Source organism: Polyodon spathula, chromosome 26, assembly GCF_017654505.1.
Source record: "Polyodon spathula isolate WHYD16114869_AA chromosome 26, ASM1765450v1, whole genome shotgun sequence".
Taxonomy (NCBI): Eukaryota; Metazoa; Chordata; class Actinopteri; order Acipenseriformes; family Polyodontidae; genus Polyodon; species Polyodon spathula.
Genome location: NC_054559.1, coordinates 4,264,165 through 4,289,264, shown reverse-complemented (window position 1 = coordinate 4,289,264; position 25,100 = coordinate 4,264,165). Strand labels below are relative to the sequence as shown.

The window sequence follows — 25,100 nt, the reverse complement described above, 5'->3', positions numbered from 1 at the left end:
CCCCGCATCCTGTGATCCCAGAGTGCGGTTTGGAAGATACAGGTTCAGTAACTCCTATGACTGCAAATGACTAGGTGCTGATCTATTCAGGGCCTTGTAAGTTAATAGCAAAATCTTCAAATAAATTCTATACTGCACAGGGAGCCAGTGTAATATGTTCACTTTTCCTGGTTTTAGTCATAATTCTAGCGGCGGTATTCTGAACAAGCTCTAAGCAGGATAATACACGTTTTGGGACACCAGACAAAAGTGCATTACAATAATCAATTCTAGATGAAAGGCATGCATTAGTCTCTCGGCATGAGATACAGAAATAATTGTTCCAAGTTTGTCTATATTTCTAAAATGGTAAAAAGATAATTGAGCAATTCCCTAATATGAGTCTCAAAGACGACCCCCTAATTCTTCATTTCTAGTTTATGTTTTGATGAGAGACTGCAAGGGTCAAGCTCATGTACTCTGACATTTCATTTTAGTTGGCTGTGTGAGCCCACTAGCATAACCTCGGTTTCATCTGAATTCAACATTAGAAAATTCTGGGACATCGAATGCTTGATGTCTGTAAGGCTTGTAGCTAATAACACCCAGGCTGAAGAAATTCCTGGCTTTAGGGACAAATATAGCTGTGTATCATCAGCATAGCAATGGAAGTTCAGTCCAAGTCTACAGATAATTTCACCTAATAGTAGCATATATAATGAAAACAACAAGGGACCTAGAATGGAGCCCTGTGGAACACCACAGCCAGCTTCCAATAATGCCGATTCTACCTCCCCAATAGAGATACCTATCAGAAAGATAAGATTTGAACCAGGATAGGACGGCCAGACAGTCCTACTGTGCTTTCAAGACTATTCAGTAGGATGGAATGGTCTACAGTATGAAAGGCAGCACTTAGATCAAGAAGAATTAAAACTGATGGAAAGCCCAAGTCAGAGCTTATCAGCAGATCATTCACAACTATGACAAGGGCAGTCTCTGTGTTATGTGCATCACGAAAACCAGACTGAAACTTCTCGAATATACCATTAACAGTTAGAAGTGTTTATAACTGAATTGCAACAACTCTCTAGAACCTTATCTAAGAATGGTAGGTTGGAGGTTGGCCTATAGCTATTGATGACTTTAGGGTCCAAATTGGGTTTCTTAAGCATAGGCTTTACCACAGCGACCTTAAGAGCTGAGGGAACTATACCAGAGGAAAGTGAACCATTTATAATTTTTAAAATGTGGGTGTTAATAACACCAAGAACATCTTTTAATAGTTTTGTAGGAATAGGATCAAGAGAGCATGTAGTAGCTTTCACATGTTTAACTAGCTTTGTCAGTTCCTGTAAGGTAATCAAAAGAAAAAGCCCCCATAGTAGCCTCAATAAGTGTAGTTAGTCAAATTCTGCCAGAGTCCTCCTTAATAGAAGGTGTCTGTGGAATCTCATTTCTGATGTCTAGTATTTTATTTTTAAAGAAATGTAAGAAGTCATTGCAGCTGTGAGAGGAGCCAATGTCAAGGGTAGTACTATAATGGGAAGTAATAATTAATTTATATAAGGTAGCAAAAAGAAATCTAGGATTATTTTTATTTGTTTCAATTAAATTAGAATGATATGATGATTTAGCCAACACCAGAGCCTTCCTATATTTAACCAGTTTGCCCTTCCATGCAATGTAGTAAACATGACATCTAAATTCCCAACATCAATAATTAAACTGCTTATGTCTGCTACTGCTTGCACTGCAAATTGTTTCCTGCTAGCTGTATCCGATGCTAAAGTGTGTTGTTTTTTGTGCATAAAGAAGCCACGCTACATTTACAGGGTTCTGTACTTCAGTGGATCCTAACATTATTGTGAATTATTGTGTGCCCTTTATCTGTAAGGCATGCATCAACATTTTTATTATGCTTTCTTTGATGTTAATCAAATGACCTTGCTAAGTGAAACAGCAAAACAAACAATGCAATGTTTATTTGTAGATTTGTAAATTAATGTTACTGTGTTGTGGCACACACACACATGCACAAACTCACAAACGCACACACACACATCATTGTGAAACAGTCTGTAGGCAACAATGGCTCCTGTGAAAAGTGTCAAAGCTTTTATTGTTCAAATGACGAGCCAGACTCTGAGTGTTAAAATACTGTGTCCAAAAAACACAAGAAATTTTCTGCAATAGGGATCAGCGGTTCTTCATAGTTTAGTATAACCCTAATCTAGCAGTATCATGTGTGTTATTTATTTTTTAACGTTATAAACCCATGGCTCTGTTGAGAAATTAGAGACGTAGGCTATCGGCCTACAGATATAACTGCAAAGTTGTAGAATTTAAACAAACTACCCAGATACACGTCAGCGCTCTACCGCCCTTGTATTAAGAATTAAATCAATCCCAATCAAATTATATATAACAGTCACACGCAATTTTCTGTACATAGCCCATCTCTTCAATGCTACAATGTACTTGTTTATCTGTCACAGCCTGCATTTTTGTTCTCGCATGCTAAATCTTTATTGTGCAGTTACACAGCGCCTCCTCCAATTTCATATGACAAAATGCAGAAAAACAAAGCGAACGAGACAAGCTGTCATAGTGTAAAAGTTAATCATTAACAGTTTTAGGGAATGTGATGCATTTTTTTTTTTTTAAATCTGTGATCTCTAGTTGCTTTTGTGCATTTTTATTTGCAAGTGAACTGACATTGGTGCCTTCGAGCACTGTATTCTGCAATTTTGAAGGCTGACTTTGGATACTGTTTTAATTCTGGAAACGGAAGGTGCTTTTTTAATCTTTTGCTAAACTGCATTGCTTTTTACGTTTTACGCCGTTCAGTGTATGGGGAACATTTCTGTTTTCATTTTGCTGTTGGGTCGTTAATGCTAAATTTTACATACTGCTACAATATGTACAGGATTTAAAAGTATGTTTTTAAATTACAGTCCACATGTCTTCTCTTTTGGCAAGTGATATTTTCAGAATCATGTCGTTCTGAATTAAAATACTTCTGTTGAAAATATAGCACTGTACCAACAAAACCAATACAGTACATCTAAATCAGGGGTTCCCAAAGTTTTGGTGATGGGGGAACAATTTCTGGAGGTTGCATGGAATGGGGGCCGCACAAGAAAATGTACCACTCATGAAACTGAAATATGTCCCAAATCATACCTTTTTTATTTCCTATACATTTTTGGTCTAGTTTTGTGAGGTGTGCATCTCCATGTATTGACCCTTGTATTCACACTGCTGTCCCCTCCTCCCACAGCCCAGCACCCTCCCTCAGGGCACCATCAACATGAACCAGTGCTCTGATGTGATTGACGGGGAGAGCAGGACCGGGCAGAGGAGCTCCCTGTGCATCCTGACGCCTGACAAGGAGTACTTCATCCGGGCTGAAAACAAGGAGATCATCAACGGGTAAGAGGTGGCAGGCTAATGATACCCTGCAGCCTGCCCTGAAAGGAAACACAGCTCTCAACACAGCATTTCAAAGAGCAAAACGGAAATGTGCTGGGTAAAGCTGAGCTTACACTGCACGATTTTTGCAATTGGGAGATGCAGGGCCACTTGCACTTACCAATTGAGCTACGATTTCTCTCTGTAGATCGGGGATTGCAAGCTACACACACTACACGAGATATCTAGTCACAGAATTGTAGACATCATTCGGCAGAATCGTGGACTCAAGCAAGGAGGCGATCGCTGTTGTCTGTGCATTGTTTTGCACAGAAAAAAAAAGAAGATAATGCGGAGAAAATCCATTTGGTTGCGCAATTGGCTTAATATAGATGTGGCTATGGGATATCGAATACGAGTGACTGCAGAAATTGATTGCCATGAGAGCACACAGTACCACACACAGTATCTGCTTCATCATTAACAAGTTATGACAATTATTTACTTACCAGGTACCTTCAACAAGCGATCATGATAGGAAATGTCACTTATGTCAAAGAGGGGCACAACCTTTCTCTTCATTGCCATTGTTGCTAGCTTGTCCTATTGGCTGCTGGCAGCATTCGTCAAGAAATTGACCTGTAGCCTCTCACACACTTCACGAATTGCTTTGTCGGGGACTAAAGTTTTCTGACATGTTAGAAATTTGTCGGGATGTCGTAAGAGTGTCATGAGATCACAGAAGCTATTAACGGGGCATCGTAGACCCTTTCACTCTATCATTTTGTCCCCGACAACCTCATTTGGTCCCAGACTTTAAGAAATTAGTTGCCGACTCCTCAGCTCGTCGTTGATCAGCAAAATTCCTGCAGTATAAGCCTGGTATTAGTGTATGCACATTTAAAACATGCATTCATTTTCCCTGTTTTCTTTTTCACTTTGCTCCCTGTTTCTAGTTTATCTAGCCTCCTTCCTTTTTTACTTGGTTGGATTGCTACCTCGTTGAAGGATTGCAGTACAGTAGAGCTCAATTATTCAAACTAACTAGTTTGCATACCGTGAAAACCGTTGAATAAGTCAATTTTCCTAGGCGTTTTTGTAGGGCCCTTAAAAGGGTGGCACAACTAATGCACGGTGCGATGTTGCGACTCTTGACTGACCTCCCCTCAAAAACTTCACAGCTATACTGCTTCACTTAGTGTTAACACAATAGCTGTCCGTATGAATTTCCTTATTCCCACCCTCCTGAGCCATTGATTTGTCAACATTCAAACTGATCCCGCTCCTGGGATCCGTACCAAATAGCTGTTGGTTAGAAAGCAGAGTAGTAAACTTTTCAAGACTTCTATTCATTGTAACTGCAATGCTGTAATAATGCAGGCGACTTTGAGACTGGATAAAGTAGGACAGTAAGAAAAACAAGAAAATGCTACTCAACAGGTTTGAAATTGCGCGTTGTTGAATTTTCCGAAATACGTATTAATCGTAATGCTGAAAAAATAGTATGCGACTAGAGACGACCAAAGACAAACTTAAAATGGCCAAAGAAAAAATTAGCTGATAGGAGGAAAGTGTTTATGGCCCGAGGCAGAAAACATTTTGTTTTAATGAAGTACTTTGAATGACTTTAGTACATACTGTAACCTGTTCTACATGTCAGTGCAACGCAGTGGCACACTTGTAAAGCATGTGTGTGGTTATGGTTCTGATTAATAAAACAAACTGAATGTATTTGTACAGCTGGAAATTGAATACAATTGTACTGCACCGTATGCAACGCTAAGATGTTTTGTTTACTGGTTATTAAATGGGGTACTGTTTAGTTTAGTTTAGTTTTTTTTTTTTGCTTTTTAATTGATGAAGCAGCACTGTTATAATACCTTTCTTTTAAATTTATATTAATACAAGAAATTTGTAAACGCCAGTGTAGCTGGAACTATTGTCTAAGTATTGGAAAGAAATGTTCAGTAAAGCAAAGAAGATACGTTCTTAAACTTGTTTGGGTACTTGATAAGCTAAAATAAAATACAGGTAGTTTAATACAGGTATAATGTGCGATGTATAACTTGGTTTTACGCTAATTATTTTTAAATTTTGAAAAACAAATAGTTTCTAGCAGTTTAAAAACGGAAAACAATACTGTAAAATTATTAATGGAATAAAATGTTGCAAACGGGTTATTTGGAAACTAAACCTGTGTATTTTTCTTTATTTATCGTTGTTGAACATGTAGGAAAAAAAAAATCAATTGTAAAATAAGTATTTTAAACACAATGAAGATGTTTTCCTAAAATTTAAGTCTCAAAAAGGGGGGAGCGACTTCTACACCAGTGCGACCTATAAAACAATTTTTAAGGTCTGTATGGATAATCAAACAGGTATTAATAACAATTCCCTTTAATAGTGTGTAGAATAAAGTTAACATACATAAGTACTTAGTACACAAGTGATGTTATATGACCTATACTATCACATTAAGCATACAAAATTACAATGCTTTTTAAATCATTAAATTAATGCAATTCAATAAAACTTTAACACCTACAGTTAAGGTAATGAATTACTCTAATTAAACGTACCATATACCAAACTTTGAAAATCATTAAAGAACTTCGGCACATTACAGAACTTTAGGAATCATAAAAATGTAAAAATTCCGTAAAATGTTTTTATAATTTTGTGTTTGCTATTAAGGCATTGTAATACCGTGCAAATGAATAAAATAAAATATCTTAGTGCTCAATAACATAGACAGGATCTCCAGCCCTTACTGGCAAAATAGAAGAAAAATCAAGAATTCTTAATTGCAGCTATTTAAAGCACACAATGCTTCATGTAAGGTTTTGGTGGTCTGAATAATTCTGTAACTTTCATTTGCCTCAGTCTGCTGGTCTTTTGTTTGGCACCTAAATTGTTTTAGCAGCAGAAGCTGTGTGTGTACACCCCATGTAATTCATCACGTGATTACAGGCGTGTTCGATTGATCAGACGGTATGGATGATCAAAGATTCTACTGCAGTTGTAGCTATCAAAGTTTCATGGATTTTCTCCACCATGGACTCCCATTCGTTATATATGTCTCAAATGTGTACTTTTTAGAGATACACGTTTTCCAGTATTGTATAGCTCAAAGAGCCAGCTACCCAATGTTTCAATATGTTGTACATATCTTTCTCAAGTGAACATGTGTTTGAATCAAAACATTAGAGGTATTGATAGGTTTTTGATGGCATGACAACTATTGTTTATATTCAAATCCATGATTTATTCTTACATGATATGATGGTGTTCTATATATTGTGACATCATTTTTACTTCTATCTTTAAATCTATATTAATTCTAATTAACATTATTTAATATAAACTTATATTTATATTATCATGCAATGCTGGCTCTGAGGATCAGCTTTGATTTGGCCTCCCCAGCGCATCAGCATGCACAACTTTTAAATACATTTTCTTTATTTATTTATTGAAATGTTGTGTATTTATTGGAGTTAACTAGTTCATTATTTTCTGTTGAGTCCCGTTGGCATAATCATGTTCAGTCTATTTATCCATTTACTTTCTTTAATTCTTCTATATGTCGCATTGTCTAATTTTAGTTGTTCTAATACTACAAACTTTACATCATTTATGTCATGTCCTTGACTGGTGAAGTGCTGTACTATTGGTTCATTCATTTTTTTATTTCTAATTAATGAAAGGTGGTTCTGAATTCTTTTATGTAAAGTTGTTCCAGTCTCTCCAACATATTTTATTTCATCACATTTTTCACAGGCTATTCCATAAACAACATTGCTATTTTTACAGTAAGTATTAGTTTTTAGTGGATATGTGTTCTTATGTTTCATTAGAGATATTCTTAATTATATTTTTACTTTTGTCCATGTATTTACACACCTTACATGTACTAGTGCAGGTATTTGTAGAACCTATTCTGTCAATTATTCCTTTATGTTTACTGTGAACTAAAATATCACCTAAATTAGCTTCTCTTTTGAGGCCTTAAGAAATACTTTTTTAAATGTTTCTGAATTATGAAGAATCTGCAAGTGTTTCCAAATTATATTAGAAATATTAGGCAAAAGTAAGTCATTACTAATGGGACTTGACCTTTTTATCTCTATTATGATCTATTATTGTAATCTCTTTTTAGTTTATCCACTTTTCTTAACTCGGTCGCTTTCTTTAGAGCATATTCTTCGTATTCTGATTCCTAGACCCTTTGGGATTGCCCTTTTAATGTGCATTGGATGTGCAGAGGACATGTGTAATACTGGTGCATGTCAGTAGGTTTACAGAAGAGGTCAGTCTCAATTGAAGCTTCTTCAAGTTTTACTATGGTCTAAAAATTTAATCTCTTTTCTTGTCCATTTTCTTGTCAACCTTAACATTACTGTGTATTTCAGTCGCCATTTTATGAAACTGGGATTGCTTTATCTAGTTTATCATCGCACGATTTTTGACAAGCTTCTAAAGTTTCTTTACGAGGGTATAAGGATTTTACATCCATGCAAAATAAAATTCTGTTCAGTGGAAGTTTGTGCTTTAGTGATTCAAGTCTTTTATAGTAGTTTTTCATATCCATTCACTATAGGTCTCAAAGGTGTAGTTTTAGCAAACATGCATTTTGATTTTTCCAGTGAATATCTGGTACTGCATTTGTTTAAATAAATCTTGGTTTGCAGGCCTTGCTTTCAGATAGATTTGTACTGCCTTTGACTTTTCCTCCGCAGAGTGAAATTATCCTCGCCCTTCAGTGCAATCTTTCCTGTCTTGTGAGCAACCAGTGCCAGATATCAACAAAAAAGAGAAAGACAAATACATGTGTGCCTGATTGTATATATTTTAATAGGCAATTATAACTAAATGGACTTTAACTTGTAACAGCACTTATCAGGTATATTAAATGCTGTACTGTGGAAAGCCTAAGCATGCCAATAATAATTCCGTGATTTAATGGATTATAAATACCCATGAGTCTATGCTTGGCCATGTGTTCCCAGGCTGTGCGTGTTGCCTGCCGCTGGCTGTGATGACCAAGGAAGTGCAGCACTAACGGAAAGCAAACGTTTCTTTATCCTTGTGTAAAACTGTGCATTCGAGACCTATGTAACAAACAGAAGTGCACAACAAGAATTATATATGATATTATTTTGATAGCTACTATCATTTTTGAAACTTTTTTTTAAATTTATGCTTCATTTGTACTTTTTTGTAACTTCAAGAGTAACGCCTGTTAGGGTGGTTGTCGATAGTACACTTCGCTCTTGCTGTTGTCATAGGAACCCAGGCTCAGTGCAGTGTCTCTGTCGGTTATCTTGTAAACACAGCTGTTCTGTTTGTCATATGCCACAGAGTTTCTACACTTTTGTTGAAATATTAATAACATACTTTTGAAAAATTGGATATAGACTGACTTGAAACGAAACAAGCAGCTTATTGTGTGTATTCCTCAAAAACTTACAAATGACAGTGAGGGGCAGTTGAGCACATATGTTTAGTAAAACAATACCGGAACCATTTGGGACACATTCTCTGAATGTCTTATTCCCCACATGGTAAATAGGAAGTGTATACATAGGTTGACCATATGCTAGGGGTGACAGTACACTAACCTCACGATATGATATGTAATCTCTTTTTTTTTTTTTTAAATCAACAGACATAGAGCCATTTCAACAAAAGCATAATTATTTACCTGTCAAGACTATGCCACTTGCTTGCGTTTAAAGCAGTTAAAAAAAAAAAAAAAAAAAAAAAAAAAAAACTATTAACAAACTGTATTAATTCAATTAAGTGAATTCATTGTATGTTACGAGACATACAGTACTCTACAGACCCAAATTTGGGAAAAATCTTTTTAATAAAAAGAGTACCCAAGAAAATTATATATATATATATATATATATATATATATATATATATATATATATATATATATATATATATATATATATTTGTGTGTGTGTGTGTGTGTATATATATATATATATATACACACACACACACACACACACACACACACAGTGCCGTGAAAAAATATTTGCCCCCTGTCTGATTTTCTGCATTTTTGCACATTTTTCACATTGAATTTGGTAAGATCTTTTTGTGGGTTGTAGTAGTATATAGAGTACGGAGTCTGAGAGAGAAAATGACACCAAAGTTTGGTGCTTCTTTCATTTGTTTGGTGTGCAAGGTAATCAAACATGCAATTTTCAGGCGTGAAAAAGTTATTGCCCCTCCTAGTTAACTTAACCCAATTAAAGAGATAATTAGGGTTAGCTGTTTGAATACGTTGGTTAACAATCAGGCCTGATTTGAACCAGCCCTGCCCAATGTAAAGCTGACTAACTTTGGCCCTTATCATCAGATTGAAGTTGTCAGCACACAGGTTCTAGAGGCACATCATGCCATGATCAAAAGAAATTCCTGAAGACCTCCGGGAAAAAAGTTGTTGATGCCTATCAGTCTGGAAAGGGTTACAACGCCATTTCTAAGGCTTTGGGGCTCCACCAAACCACAGTCAGAGCCATATTGTCCAAGTGAAGAAAGTTTGGGACAGTATTGAATCTTCCCAGGAGTGGCTGTCCTGCACAAATCTCTCCAACAGCAAGGTGTAAAATCATCCAGCAAGTCACAAAGAACCCTAGAACAACATCCAGGGTTCTGCAGGCCTCTCTCACCTTGGCTAAGGTTAGTGTTCATAACTCCACCACCAGAAAGACACTGGGCAAAAGTGGGATTCATGGCAGAGTAGCAAGGTAGAAATCACTGCTCACTAAGAAGAACATGAATGCTTGTCTCAAGTTTACCAAAATGCACCTGGATGAATGTTCTATGGACAGATGAGTCAAAAGTGGAACTTTTTGGCCAACATGGGCCCTGTTATGTCTGGCGAAAACATAACACTGCATTCCACAGTAAGAACCTCATACCAACGGTCAAGCATGGTGGTGGTAGTGTCATGATTTGGGGATGCTTTGCTGCATCAGGACCTGAACGACTTGCCGTCATTGAAGGAACCATGAATTCTGCTCTGTATCAGAGAATTTTACAGGAGAATGTCAGGCCATCCGTCTGTGAGCTGAAGCTCAGCTGGGCCATGCAGCAAGACAATGATTCGAAAACAAACAAGTAAGAACAAGAAATTTAAAGTTTTGGAATGGCTAATCGAAGTCCAGACTTAAACCCCAGTGAGATGTTGTGGCAGAACCTAAAACAAGGAGTTTATGCTCGAAAACCCACAAATGTTATTGAATTGAAACCCACGTCATTACCCCTCATTGCCCAAATTTCTCCTGCATTCGCTTGGGACAGGCGCAGCATAGGTGCTTGCGTTTCTGTTCATTGTTTTGTTGTATCAAAGCATTTTAAAAATAAGTAAAAAAAAATAAAAAAAATAAAATAAATAATTGTCCAAGTTTTCAGTGAGTTATCCTTCTTTTCTGTAACAGCCCCCTTCACGCCAGTGATTAGCATGTTGTTCTGCTCTTTGTAACAGGGTTTTGTATTTGTGTGATATAAATAAATAAATAAAGTTTCCAGATCACCGACACAGAAGACAAGAGCTCCAGGGTTCCAGCATGACACACAAGGACAGTCATCCTCCTTAAACACAAGATCAGAGCTGCACCACTAGATGGCAGAGAGTTTACTGACTATTTCAATGCGCGGACAAGGGTGCCGCCATCTTTCCCTGTAGGAGTGGTTCAGTTAGCTTCCCTGCATTCCCTACACTGATCAGCGGTTGAGTCCGGTGTGTTAAGGTATGAAGGTTTTTCTTTTCATAGGTACTGATGCTGGTAACTCTAAAGCACAGGCTGGGTGCCATGGCTCCCGGGAGGTTGAGGCTGGTGGATCGCTTGAGCACAGGAGCTCTGTGCTACCAAGGGCTGTGTCAATCAGGAGTCCGCGCTAAACACGAAACAACAGGCCATCAGCTGTACTCTCTACATACAGCGGCCAGTCTGGATGACGTCACAGACTCCTGTCTCGAGGAGGCTGCACTTGAATACGCCGCTATGTATATACCAATGCCGACTCTGTAGGAGGGTTTCACCCTCTCCTGAATGTCAAAGAGTTCTGAGAGGACTATTCTTGTACCATATACTGCTGCAGAGGATAAGCAAACCTCTGACGGCTCCCCCTTTTATGAGGTGCTTTGGAGCGTGTAACTCGGAGGTGGTGGACCGCGATAACACAGGAGATCAGCGGTACTCTGCCTGGAGTGGACGGTTCGGATGACGTCACTGACTCATGCCCTGACGACAACGCGCTGGCTACACAATTGTCTATGTACCAATGCTGTGGGAGGGTTTCACCCTTTCCTGAATGTCATATACCGAGTCCTGATGGGATGAAATCCGTAGCATCTACTGATGCAGAGGATAGGAAACCTCAAAACCTAGTTGGAAAGTTTGCCTGCATATGTATATGCTGATGCTGAGATGGAAAAGTTTCACCTCTCACAACATAAACACCCAGACTTAAATAGGTACCAGACCCAAATAGGTGAGTATGGATCTTGTACTGGAGTAATATACTAATAATAATTTATATATATATATATATATATATATATATATATATAATATATATATATATATATATATATATATATATATAATATAAATGGGTATTTTAAATACTCTATTCTGATTGGTCAAAACAGGTCACATAGGGGTGTTGATATTACAGCAATATCACCATGGGTCGGCACTTTTTTCAAAAATGGGCAAATCACTGGCAGATATCCATACACTAGAATTTAGAAACCAAAAAACGGCAGACATATTGGAATTTACTGCAATAAACATGACCGACGAGATTTATGTAAATGTTGAACTTTTGGGAAACTGAAGTGTACATGAGATATTAAATGAATCTGAACCGGACACCAATGTTTAATTAAAGCAATGAAAAAAATAACAAAAGTATACGAAAAAATTTAAAACTCGCCATTCTGATCGCTCTGTTCCTTCTCCCTGCACTACAGCGTTTCCCTAACCCATTTTGAAAGTAAATAGTTTAAAAAATATCTCTTGAACTTTCAGCTTTTCACAAAATATTTGGGTCTCTCTTAAAAGAGACTTTGGGGTTAAAAGATGTTTTGTTGTCGTTGCTCCCGCTGTCCATTCTTCGGTCTGCCTGCCTGCTGCCACTGGACCCACCCCCTTCGCAGCTGTGTGATCTGATGCTGAACATTTATAAATTCATCTCGACAGTTCCTGCCATACCTTTTAAATGTGTCCAGGTATGATGGCATCATGTCTTCTGCTGTGCCCCGCATTGTTTAAAATTGTTTCTTAACACTGGTCCAGTGGCTCTCCACGTTACCATGCTGTAAATTGCAGTCAGTTTGATAAGTAACTGGGTGTTCCATGCAAATAACGTCTTTCTCGCCACTGTGAAGCTGTGGCACAAGTCTGGATACCTCCTGTTACTACCCCGGATAACAAAGGAAATATATATATATATATATATATATATATATATATATATATATATATATATATATATATATAGCTCAAACAGCCAGCTGCCCAACGTTTCGATATGTTGTACATATCTTTCTCAAGGGAGCCTGTGTTTGAATCAAAACATTGGAGGTATTTATAGGTGTTTGACGGCATGACAACTACTTGTTATTGTTTATATTCAAATCCATGATTTATTCTTACATGATGTAATGGTGTTCTATATGTGACATCACTTTTACTTATATCTTTAAATCTATATTAATTCTAATTAACATTATTTTATATAAACTTATATTTATATTATCATGCAATGCTGGCTCTGAGGATCAGCCTTGATATGGTCTCCCCAGCGCATCAGCATGCACAACTTTTGAATTAATTTTGTTTATTTAATTATTTTTAACTTTTATATATTTATTGGAATTAATTAGTTCATTCTTTTCTGTTGAGTCCCGCTGGCATAATTGTGTTCAGTCTATTTATCCATTTACTTTCTTTTATTCTTCTATATGTCGCATTGTCTAATTTTAGCTGTTCTAATACTACAAACTTTACATCATTTATGTCATGTCCTTGACTGGTGAAGTGCTGTACATGATACACCAAGTAAGTAAAAAAAAAATAAGATTAATTACTTTCATACCAAGCCCTTAAGAAAATATATTTCAACAAGTAGTGTCAGTAAAAGTGTCCGATAAGGTATTTGTTGTCAGATATAATATAATATGTGTGTATGACGAAAGGTACCTTGTTATATATCTATATAACACACACACTGACAGCAACACAAAACATTAGGAACACCTGCTCTTTCCATGAAATAGACTGACGAGGTGAATCCAGGTGAAAGCTATGATCCCTTATTGATATAACCTGTTAAATCCACTTCAGTCAGTGTAGATGAAGGGGAGACAGGTTAAAGAAGGATTTTTAAGCCTTGACACAATTGAGACATGGATTGTGTAGGTGTGCCATTCAGAGGGTAAATGGGCAAGACAAAAGATTTAAGTGCCTTTGAACAGAGTATGGTAGTAGGTGCTAAGCACACCGCTTTGAGTGTGTCAAGAACTACAACGCTGCTGGGTTTTTCATGCTCAACAGTTTCCCGTGTGTATCAGGGATGGTCCACCACCTAAAGGACATCCAGCCAATGGCAGGTCAGTGGTCAAAAAACGGCTCTTTGATGAAAGAGGCCAAAGGAGGCCGACACGAATTGTGCAGAGCAACAGACGGGCTACAGTTAGTCAACTGACAGTCCAGTACAACAGTGGTGCTGGAAGACTCATAAAAGAATACACAACTTGTCGTACCTTAACATGAATGGGGTATGGCAGCCGACAACCTAACAGAGTTCTACTTCTTTCAACAAAACACAAGAAACTGTGGTTGCAGTGGGCTAAGGAACGAAAACACTGGACACTGGAGGATTGGAAATACATTGCCTACTCTGATGAATCATGGTTCCTGCTGTTTCACGCTGATGGGAGGACTAGATTATGGAGAAAACCACATGAGTACATGCATCCATCATGCCGCATGTCAACATTGCAGGCTGGTGGTGGTGTGATGGTGAGGGGTGTGTTTTCATGGCACACATTGGGCCCCTTGATAAAAGTGGAGCAATGTTTGAAGGCCACAGGATATCTGAACATCATTGCCAATCAGGTGCATCCCTTCATGGCAGCAGTGTATCCATCTGCTAATGGATTTTTTCAGCAGGATAGTGCCCCATGCCACAAGGCTAGGATTGTCCAGGAATGGTTCCACGAACATGACAGTGAATTCAGCTTACTGCAGTGGACTGCCTAGTCACCAGATCTCAATCCAGTTGAGCATCTGTGGGATGAGATGGAACAAGCTGTTCAGAGTAGAGATCCACTACCAGCCAACTTGATACAACGGTGGGAAGCATTGGAGTCAACATGGGCCAGCATTCCTGTGGAACACTTTCGACACCTTGTAGAGTCCACGGCCTGACGAATTGAGGCTGTTCTGAGGGCAAAAGGGGGTGCAACTCAATATTAGGAAGCTGTTCCTAATGTTTTGAACACCCATAATGTGTGTGTGTGTGTGTGTGTGCGTGTGCGTGTGCGTGTGCGTGTGCGTGTGTGTGTGTATATATATATATATATATATATATATATATATATATATATATATATATATATATATATATATATATATATATATATACACACACACACACACACACACACATACACACACACACACAGTGGCTTGCAAAAGTATTCAGACCCCTGACCAATTCTCTCATATTATTGAATTACAAATGGTACTTTAAAATTTTGTTCTGTTTGATATTTTATTTTTAAACACTTTAACTCAAAATCAATTATTGTAAGGTGACATTAGTTTTATGTTGAAAAAATAAAAAACTGAAATATTTTGCTTGCATAAGTATTCAACCCCCACGCATTAATATTTGGTAGAGCCACCTTTTGCTGCAATAACAGCTTTAAGTCTTTTGAGGTAAGTATGTACCAGCTTTGCACACATTGTCAGAGTGATTTTGGCCTATTCTTCTTGGCAGATTTGTTCAGGTTGGTTGGATGACGCTTGTGGACCGCAATTTTCAAATAGTGCCACAGATTCTCAATGGGATTGAGATCAGGACTTTGACTTGGCCACTGTAGGACATTCACCTTTTTGTTCTTGAGCCATTCCAATGTTGCTTTGGCCTTGTGCTTAGGATCATTGTCCAGCTGACAGGTGAATTTCCTCCCAAGCTTCAGTTTTTTTAGCGGACTGAAGCAGATTCTCTTGCAGTATTTTCCTGTATTTTGCTCCATCCATTCTTCCTTCAATTGTAACAAGATGCCCAGTCCCTGCTGATGAGAATTTCACTGTAGGGATGGTTTGTCTTGAGGCATGGGCAGTGTTAGGTTTGCCCAACACATAGCGCTTTGAGTTTTGGCCAAAAAGCTCTATCTTGGTCTCATCTGACCACAAAACCTTTTCCCACATCGCAGCTGTGTCACTCTCATCCTTTCTGGCAAACTCCAGATGTGCTTTCAGATGGTACTTTTTGAGTAAAGGCTTCTTTCCTGCCACCCTCCCATACAGGCCAGTGTTATGCAGAGCTCTTGATATGGTTGACTGGTCCACCATTACTCCACTCCCAGCCACTGAACTCTGTAGCTCCTTCAAAGTGATTGTTGGCCTCTCTGTGGCTTCTCTCACAAGTCTCCTTCTTGTTTGAGCGCTGAGTTTTGAGGGACGGCCTTTTCTTGGCAGTGCCTGGGTGGTGTGATGCAGCTTCCACTTCCTGATTATTGATTCAGCTGTGCTCACTGGGCTATCCAAACACTTGGATATTAATTTGTACCCTTTCCCTAATCTATGCATTTGTATTACTTTCTCTCTAACTTCTGTAGAATGCTCTTTGGTCTTCATTTTCCCTCAGATTCACAGCCTTACCAATGATCCTTCAACAGTGGGGTTTTTATCCAGAAAATGTGACAGCAACTTTAATGGTTCACAGGTGGAGGCCAATGGTAAGGTAATTGTGTCCTCGTTTGGGCAATTTCTTTCATCGGTGCAAACTGGGAGCTTCCACAGCACAGGGGTTGAATACTTATGCAAGCAAGATATTTCAGTTTTTTATTTTTCTTAAAAATATTTCCCAACATAAAACCAATGTCACCTTACAATAATTGATTCTGAGTTTGTGTTTAAAAATAAAATATCAAACAGAACGAAATTTCAATGTACCATTTGTAATTCAGTAATATGAGAGAATTGGTCAGGGGTCTGAATACTTTTGCAAGGTGTGTATACACCTGTATGATGTGGTATATATATATACTATATATTCATATATCGTATATATATGATAATATATATATATATATCGAGCTCGAGCGTTTAATTTCATGTCAGAGATGTCAGAGAAAATCAATCGCCACCGATTGTTTCATCAAAGGTTTATTGCAGTGGTCATCAAAATACAGAGCACTCCGGAGAATAACAGTCTCTTCATCAGTAACTAGTGTATTCTACCGGGGTAAAGCACATACGTGGGTTATATAGTTTCTACATAAAATCCCTTGCTTCTATCAGGATTTGGCATGCAGCAGACAATTCATCCACCCCTACCCCCTAAACTCATATACTCAACCAATAGAGGATAGCTGTGGGGCATGATTGCCCCCTCCATTACGGTTGTTATATTCACTTCAGCCTGAAATTTACGACCTAGCAAGCAAGCAGGCATTGCCCTTCTTCTACCATCCCCCCACTGCCCCTGGACATCTGACCCAACCTAATGGTGTACTGAAACATTCCACTCTTCCCCCCCCTCCTTTCACAAATTCCTTACTAAACATTGTAAAACCGCACCCAAATGATCGTTGGTTGATCCTGATATCCTGTTCGGTTCCTTCATATATATATATATATATATATATATATATATATATATATATATATCTATATATAATATATATATGATGTTTTTCAAAAACCAAATTGTAAAACATTTTGTTGGCACCTGAGCGTACTCCACGACCCTTTCAAATTAAACTTTACATGTAGAATCTATACAAACTACTTCACATTGGTAATGTTAAAAAATGCATATATAATATAACTAAGTAAGATTTACAGAGAAAAACAGATTATTATCAGTTGCATAAGTATTCAACCGCTTTGCTGCTGCAGCCCTAAATCAGATCTGGTGTGAATGATTTGTTTGAAAGGTCACAAAATTAGTGAAATGGTTTCAGCCTGTGTGTACTCCAAGTGGTTTAACTTGTAGATAATTTTCCTCAGGTATATAAAGATTTTCAAGATGTAACTCACATAGTGATCCAACAAAGCAACCATGAAGACCAAGTAGCTTTTGAAACAAGTCAGGGATAAAGTTTTAAGAAAGGCACAGAGCAGGAGAAGTGTGCAAGAAAATTTCAAAGGCGCCAATTATCCCTCTCAGCACAGTGAAGTACATCATTAAAAAGTGAAAGATGCATCATACCACACAGAAACTACCCAGATCAGGTCGCCTTCCCAAACTGAGCAGCTGGGCAAGCAGGAAACTGGTCAGGGATGTCACTGAAGCCATCAATGACCTTAGGAGATCTGCAAAGTTCTGTGTCTGAGATGGGAGTCAGTGTTTACACATCAATAATAAGCTGGTCCCTACACAAAGCTGGCCTTTTGGTGTAGAAAAACATATACGTCACACTCTTGGACTTAACTGCCACACCAGCATTGTCCTTCCCCTTAGCAACCAATATACACTCCTGATTCGCTGATACAGTACTCCCCTGAACTTCCAACTCCCACCTAATAGGCTTTCAGTAACTGTCACCGATAAATGTACTAAAACATCAATTAAATATTGCAGCATTTGAAAATCGCAGTGTTATTAATAAAGGTTGCCCTCATATAACGGCCGCCCTCTTTCAAGTGCCGTAGTCATTTTGATCAATTTAAAATGAACGCAGCGGTGCAGTGAGAGAGACGGTGGGTGTTGTCACTTAACACCCACAGTTCAGAAATGTTCATCAATATGAGAATACGTTAAAAAAAAAAAAAAAAAAAAAAAGTAAAGCTGGTACATTCGTACCTCATAGAAACTAAACGGATAACGACATAGAACGTCTGTACAGCACCGCAAAACACTACTTAGTATTTAGTTTATTTAGTCTTCTTTAATATTAGCATTACAAGGGTATCTGTATTACTAAAAAATAATAGATGGGCCTCTTCAGTGAGTTAAAGGAAAACAATTCCATTGACATCTATCTGCAGAGGATTGCATCATCTCCACATGCAACAGATATGTTAACCGCCTTAAGGTAGGTCACCGAATATCTATACAAGCTGGGAAAAGGCTGTCTGTGGCCAGGCAGACTAGTATATACTAGCCATACACCATATGTTTAAGTATTTTTTAAGTTACGTGGTATACTGTACATCTGGCACTAATGTCACGGCTTTTGATGAAGATCAGTACATTAGGAGGTGTTGTCAGATAAAGACATCACATTCACAACAGACGCACAAATCAAACTGCAATATGCCCCACTCAAGTGGATCCCTCTCAGCACTAGTAAGAAGGATCCCTTGTTCCATAGGAGGGAGGTGAGACAGCCGATCTATACTGCTCAGCTTTTCCCAGTGTGGGATCTTTAACAAACAATGGCCTTTTAGGCAATAGCAATTCTACTTCCCTTTGGAAGGAGATGCCACTTCCAGCAGGGCCAGGGAGGTGGATCTTTCTATGGCCATAATAAACCAATAGATGACTTTACTTCCTGATATTCATACCTCTACCCCACAAGACAAATCGCCAACAGTATCGAGATTTTGGAGATCCTAGAAATTGCGAAAGCGGTGATCTGCACCTACAGTGGAGCATCGATCTGCTCTCCAGAACAATAGGATGGTTTCCACAGTACAAATTAAAGGGCGGAAACTTTCAGGTTTCAGATCATACAGATGAATATAGAAGTCATCCACGGATGCGATCCAAAATCGTTTATTATCATTCCTCAGCTGTGTGTTTCACGGGGTTCTACCTACTCTCCATCAATGTTTGCATTGCTGCAATCTCCAACATGCTGAATAGCTGGCAATGCTCTGTATGTCCCACCCTAGGGTAACTAGAGTGCTTGGTTGGGCTACCACCTAAGACTCCAAGGAAACCCATCATGCCTCAGGCGATCTTCAGCGGGAATTTAACTATTTAGGTTATCACAATTCAGACCCTGGCACAGGAAAGGAAAATATCACTGCTTTTACTGTTATCTCAGTAGAAGGATAACAAAACCAGGGCACGTCTGTCTCCAAACAGACACCTTGAATCTGCATCTCATCCTGCATCAAGTTCTGTTGCAGCCTTGGAAGAAAACCAGTTTCAGCATCCATCCAGACCAACGGGATAGGTAGGGTTATAATAGGTGCAAAACTAAAATATGCCCAATACAGGACATCTGCCACGCTGCTACCTGGGCCTCCTCTGAGACCCTTTTTAGCGTTACGACTTTTAAATGAGTCTTATTTTCAGCCTTCATTACTCTGTGTATTCCGTGTCTTCCTCTACTAACTTCTACCAACCACCCTATTGCTAATATGCTTTGATATGGGTTCCAATTTGTAGAGCTCAAGAAGACTAGGGTCACCTGTAAATATGGTTTCTTCATTGGATGATTAACTCCACACACCTATATCCCAATCTCCTTCCTCTCTTATCTTTACTGTTCTTATTTTACTTTTTTACTGTGATTCCTAGAAGACGAAGGTTTGTTGCACTCCACTGTAATACAATGCAGTCGTATTTGCATTGACATGTTCGTTGTATTGCATTTTATATTTGTTTTCATAGCTTGCACACTGTATTTTGTTTGTCAAGTTTCTTCAAGTTGTTTTCTTTAGTGACAGGAAATGCAAAATATGTCCACACTGGTTATTTATAATGCATCTAAGGGCTCTCAGTTCCAGGTCCCTGAGTTTCACTTTCACGAGCTCTGAGTCTCTCCCCGCCATTGCTGTCAAACTTGAATTCCGGAAGCCGCTGTGCTACATATTTAATAATGGGACACACCCACTTATAATTTACATACAAGCAGTGGCAGAGCAATAGCAGGTGCAGCAGGTGCAACTGCACACAGGCCCACACACTCAGAGGGCCCTGGAGGGGTTCGAAAGTTGTTGTTTTTTTTTTTGTTTTTTTTTTTAACAATGATAATATTCTTTGCATTTATATTTGCAGTTGTTACACATTTGAATCACTGTAGCTGCTGATGTGCGGTGCCAGTAATTCAGATTGTACCCTCTCTCATTTCAACAGGTATCGCTATTGTCTTAACACTAGAACTATCGGGCGTACATAGGCCTACATACCTACAACTACCGCAGCGGTCTTTTTAGTTTACATTACAATGCATATAAAACTACTGCAGCGTTGCACACTATGAAACTGTTCTGTGTTAAACACGCTGTTACTACATTTATTTGAACATACCAAACATAGTGCTTAACTTTAATTCCGATTTCCTCACTTGTATTTTCCCATAATTTCTTTGTAAATCAGAAGTTTTGATGTTATTGTTTCTTTTCCTTCAGGTTGTTGTCTCTGACACTGTTTTTGCAGCCTGCTTATTACACTTGAGGAAAACCTGTTACAACACAAGCTCTGACATGAGACTTGGGGTGGTGTTAGAAGGGGACTTATGATTGCAAATGCTGGGCTATTAAACAGAGTGGTTTTAGCAGCTCAGAGATGACTTCTGACATGCAGCGGGAGCTTACGACACCCTATGAAGCAATAGAGAATAGTGCCCGAGATTTGTTTGTTTGACTGTTTTATACAAGTGTTTTCTTTTTACCCTTTTATTTTGTGCCTGAGTTCAAGCTTTGGTCCACTATAGTTCAGTAGCTTTTTTTTTTCCTATATAATGACGCCTAAGAATTGCTGTGCAGTCCTATGTTGTATTGGTCTATTCATTTTAACTAGAAAATTAGTATTTTTACAGCTGTTGATAGATAAATCACATCTGAAAATGTCTCCTGTAGCTATTCAAAACAAGCGCAAAGCTCTTAAGTTCAGCAGCACTAAGCCAAACCCACTGTTTTTACTATGACAGTCAATGACAGCTGTGGTAGTTCTAGGTATAACGTATTATATCGTCAGACGTTTCTGCAACCCTGGATCTACTGATGGTTTGAGGTGTTTAATATAAATATTTAGGAAAAGTCAAAAAAGCACATGTGCCTAGCTGCCAAATCAGTGGAGAAAAACGCATTTAAAAAACATGATGTGCCAAAAAGACTGCTCAGGTAGTTCTAGTGTTAATTATCCCAACTTTTTTCCCCCCGGAGGCTGGTATGAGGCACAAGACTTTTGTCATATTCTCTGGTCAGAGGAGTCAAAGGTAGAATTTTTTGGCCTCAGTGAGAAACGTTATGTTTGGCAAAAACCAAACACTGCATTCAAACAGAAGCATCCCAACCATCAAGCATGGTGGTGGGAGTGTGATGGTTTGGGGCTGCTTTGCTGCCTCAGGACCTGGACAGCTTGCCATCATTGACACAACCATGAATTCTGCATTGTATCAGAAGATTCTAGAGGAGAATGTCAGGCCATCCGTCCGTGAGCTGAAGCTGAACCGAAAGTAGGTCTTGCAGGAAGACAATGAACCTAAACATACAAGCAGAACAACAAAAGAATGGCTGCAGAAGAAATTCTGCGTTTTAGAATGGCCTAGTCAAAGTCCGAACTTAAACCCCATCAAAATGTTGTGGCAGGACCTGAAGCGCGCTCTCCATACAAGGAAGCCCCGAAATGTCACTGAGTTGAAGCAGTTCTATAAGGAGGAATGGGCCAAAATTCCTCAAAACTGATGTGACTGACCAATAGTTACAGGAAATGCATAGTTGAAGTCATTGCTGCTCTGATCTGTGCATGCAGGCTTTTATACCCTCAGGGTTGGGCATGACTGCACTGCAGAGGCTCGGCTGAAACGCTTTATTCTGTGTTATTCAGGTTTCGAGTCAAAGAGGTTAATACCCACTTAGAAATGGTTACATTTCTGTTTCAGGGAACCAGTGTTATGATAATAACCTAACGTTCCCTCGCTTTGTTTTGCACCTTTAACCACTAGTTGCTTGGTGCTGTTTGACGTTACTTGCATTTTCTGGTAGTGGCCTGTTCCTTGAAATCTCTTTTCTTTGGTGGGTTTGAATTTTCCCTGTTCCCATCATTTGAAAAAATGATTGTTTCTCATTAAAGGTATTAAATTTGTTTTAGTATTTCTGTAGACATACTGTGTGACAAAGTATCCTTTTCATTCAATGTATTCAACAGAATGTACTTCAATCTCATGTAATTTCCATTATGAATTCAAGTTTTATTTACAAATCATTAAACATTTAAACTGAATGAGAATGGCAAAGATAATATGTTTTCCATATTAAATTAAAATCCTTAACATTCAAATACATATTAATATTTTCAGACTACTCCAGTGTCTTTGTACTGCCATTGGAAAGCCAAGCTGTCCAGTTATCTTTTCCCTTTTAAATAGACGTCCAACCTCCACATTACAGGCTGACGAATCAGATTCTTTCAGCCCCTGTTAGGATTGTGTGTGTCATGGACCTGTACATAAAACTACAGTGTATGCCGAATGAAGCTCGCAATAACATAAGTCTGTTACGGGATAGTTTTATTTGGCTTGAATCCAATTATATATTGAAGCGTGGTGAAAGATATCTCAAAAGACTTACGCTAATGATCTGCTTTAGGGGCCCTTGCGTGCTATCAATGTACCTCTATGAGTTATGAAAGGCCTACACTATTGATCTGGTTTAGGGGCCCTCGTGTGCTGTCACTACCTCTGAGTTATGAAAGACCTACATTAATGATCTGGTTTAGGGGCCCTCGTGTAATATCACTGTACCTCGATGAACTGATACACTAAAGAGCTGGTTTGTTGGTTTAGGGGACCCTTGCTTTCTTTAGCTTGGTTATTTATTTACTGTGTCCTGTGTGTCTGGCAGCTGAATTCCTCACTGAGGCGTTTCCATGTCCAAATAAAATGAAATGGCAGTGGTTGTCATTTTTAAGTAAATGTCATTTGCTACACTGTTCAGAAGGTGTATTTTCTCATTAGGGTTGGCCATGCTCCAGGGCCTGGAGCTGGAGTGGAGCTTGCCAGTTTTCTGAGCTGGGTATTCTGGAGCCAGAACAGAGCTGAAGCTGGGTCACTTGTCCACTCCGGAGCATGGAGTCGGAGCTGAGGTTCTGGAGGTTCAAACAATTAAACAAAATAAATAATTATGTAATATAACTACATATAAATACAGAAGTACTTGAATCTACATCTGATACAAGCATTCAGAATTCTAAAAGGTATTGACAGTGGCGACCCAAAAAAGACCTGAAAAAAGAACCAAGGACCAGGAGTCACAAATGGAGATTAGTTAAAGGGGCATTCAAAACAGAAAATAGTAGGCACTTTTTTACACAGAGAATTGTGAGGGTCTGGAACCAACTCCCCAGTAATGTTGTTGAAGCTGACACCCTGGGATCCTTCAAGAAGCTGCTTGATGAGATTCTGGGATCAATAAGCTACTAACAACCAAACAAGCAAGATGGGCAGAATGGGCTCCTCTCAATTGTAAACTTTCTTATGTTCTTCTGTACATCATATTTCTGTTGATATAAGCAGTCGTCCAAAGTTATCAACTCTAACTCAAATCATGTATTCAGGTATCTGCAGCCATTACCTTTTATGACACTGTGCAGACATATAGAGAGGGTCCTCATAATTGCATAGAAATGCATAGTAAGAGGACAGGGAGTGAAAGATGATGGTCAAATGCAATTGCGAAACATAAATAGAGGCTAGGATTATACAAGCTATTGCATGACATGTAGGATTTTCTGATCATGCTTTTTTTTGTTTTGTTTGTTATAGTACTTTTGCTGGAAACTGTGGGCTTACTTCAATCTATATAAAAATGTCATATTTTGTTTTACCTAAAGCGTGCAATGCTCCCGTAACCCCCCATACATTACTGATTAGAGGTTTAGAGGCTCTGGAGCAGGAACAGCTCAAAGCAGTGGCTACACAGAGGGGCTGCTTGTTGACATTAAGGAGGTGAATGCCCGCTCCGCAGAATTTCCTACACAAAACCCTTCCGCTGCAAGACGGTACTCACAAAGGCATTGCCCAGCCGAGGCCGTTTAGAGAGGCAGGAGTCGCGGTGAGAATGCAGGGGCTCCAGGAGCCCAGAAGTATGTCAGTTTAGGGGATGTTGATCCCAAACAGTGTCAAGAGGGTTTGCTTAGTGTAGTAGGTTCCTGGAGCGGGATGTTCTCTTTAAAGCAACTAGCGCTCACCATTTGTGTGGCAGACTTTTATTTCTAGCTTTGTTTTCTTTTTATTAAATCCAGCGCTTGGATTACCATTGTTGGTACCCTAGCATCAGCACTTGTGGTGGTGGTGGTGGTATTGTTGTTGTTGTTGTTGTTTCAGTATTATTCAGTGACAAACCACGTATGTAAACTCACCCAGTTAAAGGCAGGAAGAGAGACTCAGAGACAGAAACTGCAGTGAAGTGACACCATTTAATTCACAACAAAAACAGGAACAAACAAAATGGACACAGGGGCCAAAATAAATAGGTTAAACAAAACAATATACTTTAGCAGGCTGGGCATTTACCTTCACTATAGTTATCAAACAAAACACA

The 25,100-nt window shown here is 38.7% G+C and overlaps 1 protein-coding gene across 6 annotated transcripts in view; it reads left to right on the top strand.

Annotated features, from left to right (window-relative positions):
- si:ch73-103b11.2 (myosin phosphatase Rho-interacting protein) overlaps window positions 1–25,100 on the top strand; it is a 253,084-nt gene that overhangs the window by 117,195 nt on the left and 110,789 nt on the right. For all 6 annotated transcript variants that reach the window (XM_041229193.1, XM_041229192.1, XM_041229189.1 and 3 more), the window contains exon 4: window positions 3,263–3,414. In XM_041229193.1, coding sequence (XP_041085127.1) covers window positions 3,263–3,414 — 152 coding nt within the window. The remainder of the gene's footprint in view (window positions 1–3,262; window positions 3,415–25,100) is intronic.